The 3,383-nt window shown below is 35.9% G+C and overlaps 1 protein-coding gene across 1 annotated transcript; it reads right to left on the reverse strand.

The window, feature by feature from the left end:
* Positions 1-1,807: 1,807 nt before the first annotated feature.
* Positions 1,808-2,602, reverse strand: LOC107598703 (gastrula zinc finger protein XlCGF67.1-like; the record flags this gene model as incomplete). Its single annotated transcript, XM_016290096.1, has 1 exon — positions 1,808-2,602. A coding segment is annotated over one exon (795 nt), but the record flags the coding sequence as incomplete, so codon positions are not given.
* Positions 2,603-3,383: the final 781 nt, after the last annotated feature.

Genomic DNA, 3,383 nt, shown 5'->3' on the forward strand with positions numbered 1-3,383 from the left:
TCACTAGCCAGAAGCAAGCCGACAGTTCACACTAATTAATATGCATAAGTAAATGTTTTGATTTTGAATAGCGCTGAATATGAAAAATGTCATTATGATAGTAATAACAATGCTCTTTTAATAGGCTATATGTCTCATGATAAGTAATCATTTGTCTGTACGGTGCATAACAAAATAAACTATTCTAGCTTTAGGAGGCATAATAAATACATTTAAAATCATAATAAAATCTCCACAATAATACTAGTAGTAGTCACTCCGGCCCATGTCATTTTCTGTTACAAACCGACCCAGCCCCCATTAAAGAAAGGGAAAATTATGTGGCCCTTACAGAAAAAAGTTTGGGGACCCCTGGTTTAGATCCTACCTGTCCGATCGCTACCATTTTGTTAATTTAAATGGGGAGTCATCTCAATTATCACCAGTAAAATATGGAGTGCCACAAGGATCTGTCCTAGGTCCTCTGCTATTTTCGATATACGCACTGGCTACCTATTAAGTTCCGTATCAGTTACAAAATATTATTACTTGCCTATAAGGCCCTTAATGGGTTAGCTCCTGCGTACCCAACTAGTCTTCTACCACGCTACAATCCATCACGCTCCCTAAGGTCGCAAAACTCTGGACTTTTGGTAGTACCTAGGATAGCAAAGTCCACTAAAGGAGGTAGAGATTTTCCGCATTTGGCTCCCAAACTCTGGAATAGCCTTCCTGATAGCATTCGGAGTTCAGACACACTCTCTCTGTTTAAATCTAGATTAAAGACACATCTCTTTGGCCAAGCATCCAAATAATGCATCTCATAATCTTTTACTGCAGTTATATCTGATCAAATGCACATTATTATTCTTTAGTTTGGGTTCTTAAACAAAAAAATTTTGCTTGGTTGGAACAGCAGCTACGCTAATTATGTCTCTATTTGTTTCTCTGTTTTTAACTAGGATTTACACAAGCTTCAGTCTGGATCCAGAACACCTGAGAAGAGATGATGCCAACCCCTCAGAGGACCTCAGATGATGCCAACCCAGAAACAACATACAGAACTACCACATTTTGCTATAAGTTTGATTGCATCATATAATAATTGCTGTTAATAGTGTTCATCGTCTGTTTGATTACGTCTTTAATTGATTTTTCCGTACATTTCTGCCATATGTACATTAATTGACAGTCATCACTGATAAGCTACCACTAAATATTGTAGAAACTTAATTTGCTGTAAAGTTGCTTTGCAATGATTTGTATTGTGAAAAGCGCTACACAAATAAACTTGAATTGAATTGAATGTGGACTTAACAGACACAAGCACACAGCAGCCATAAAGTCCTCAAGACACATTAGATTTTAGCCCAGGGCTTGTTTAATACCAGGATCAGACACCCATTCCTTCTTACAAGAAAAGCAAATAATGATCAGTTGCAAAGCTACATGACAGTATGAGAATTATATATACATATACATATAAGAAAGCAAAATTATATACAAGAATACAACTTTTTGATATTGTTCTTTGAGGAGGAACTCCATCTCTGAGTTGATCTGAAACTCACAGTTAAATCTGCTGGTTTTGAAGATGAAGATGAACTTTATTTTGAACTTCACTGTGAAACTTTAGATCATGTTTCTTTGCCATGTCGCTTGCAACGACTTGATTTATCCAGATGATATTTTATTGCTTGATTCATTATTGTGTCACATTTGGTGAGAAGGCAGCATCAGATCTGAAGATGATCTACTTACTGTGATAGTTGTTTGTATGTCTGTGTAGAGAAGATGAACGATTGAAACACTTCCCACATGCAGTGCAGTGATACGGTTTCTCTCCAGAGTGGATCCTCTCGTGTCTTTTCAGATTTGCTGACTGACTGAATCTCTTGTCACAGTGTGAACACTTGTAAGGTTTCTCTCCAGTGTGAATCCTCTCATGCCGTTTTAAACAGTTCGCTGAAGTAAAAGTCTTTTCACACTCAAAGCACATGTACGCTCTCATTACAGTATGTATTTTCTGACCTACTTTCAAACTTTGTAGACATAAACTCTTTCCACACAAATGACATGGATGTGGCTTCTCCTTTGTATGAACATTCATGTGCTGCTTCAGGTCTGAAGCCCTCAAAAACATTTTCCCGCATTGATCACATGTGTACAGTTTCTCTCCAGTGTGGATCTTCATGTGTATCTTAAGGCTTGATGATTGTGTGAAACTCTTCCCGCATTGATCACAAGTGAATGGTTTCTCTCCAGTATGAACTCTCATATGCCCTGTAAGGTGTCCTTTTATTGTGAAACTCTTCCCGCACTGATCACATGTGTACGGCTTCTCTCCAGTGTGGATCCTCTCGTGTGTTTTAAGGTGTGCTGATCGACTGAATCTCTTGTCACAGTGTGAACACTTGTAAGGTTTTTCTCTAGTGTGGATGTTCATGTGATCCTTAAGGTGTGATGATCGGGCAAAACTCTTCCCGCACTGATCACAAGTGAACGGTTTCTCTCCAGTATGAAGTCTCACGTGAACATCAAGATAATATTTGCTTGTCAAACTCTTTCCACACTGAGAGCAGGTGAAAGATTTCTTGGCTCTTCTTTTCTTTAAATCTTTCTGTTTGGTTTGAGAGCAACTCAAGGGTTTTTCTCCAGTTTTGACATGACTTTTCTCCTCAACTTCACTTAATTCTTCAATCTCCTTGTTTTTTTCAATCATCTCTGAAATAAAAGAATGGTTTATTTTTTTAGTAAAGTAAATCTAAATATGCTTGAAGCTTTATAACTGTCAGCTAGGGCTGCACGATTATGACAAAAATCATAATTGTCGATTATTCCCTTGAAATTGTAATTGCGATTATTATGATTATCACAATTACATTGAATGATGTTTATACCATTGTTTGATGCAACTGCATGCAGTATTTTTATATGAAAATAAACAAGCTAAAAACACTAACTGAAAAACTTTTAGTACTTTTCTATAGTATTAAGCCTCAAATGTCAACTATACATCGGATTGGTTTCTTCTTTAAATGATAAAAAAATAAATATATGAATGGTATTATAATGTTATACTAAAACTTAAATTAAAACAATGGAAAAACCCTTAAGATAACATGTAGAAAGAAAAAAACCCCGCATCTTAAGCACACAGAATAACATAAGTGGACTTCGAAAGATTAATTGCCGCTTTGAATGATTACGTAATTGTGGCATCCATATTTGTAATCACGATTAGAAATTCGATTAATTGTGCAGCCCTACTGTCAGCATTATTAATGAAGATTCAGGGTTCATCATAATTCATCAGAGTTTCTTAGTTTTTAATTTCGTTCATTTTGATGCTTTTTTTTTTTTTTTTTTTTTTTTTTTTTTTTTTTTTTTTAAATATACGTCCC

This window comes from Sinocyclocheilus grahami, unplaced genomic scaffold, assembly GCF_001515645.1.
Source record: "Sinocyclocheilus grahami isolate Dianchi unplaced genomic scaffold, SAMN03320097.WGS_v1.1 scaffold254.1, whole genome shotgun sequence".
NCBI classification, from domain to species: Eukaryota; Metazoa; Chordata; class Actinopteri; order Cypriniformes; family Cyprinidae; genus Sinocyclocheilus; species Sinocyclocheilus grahami.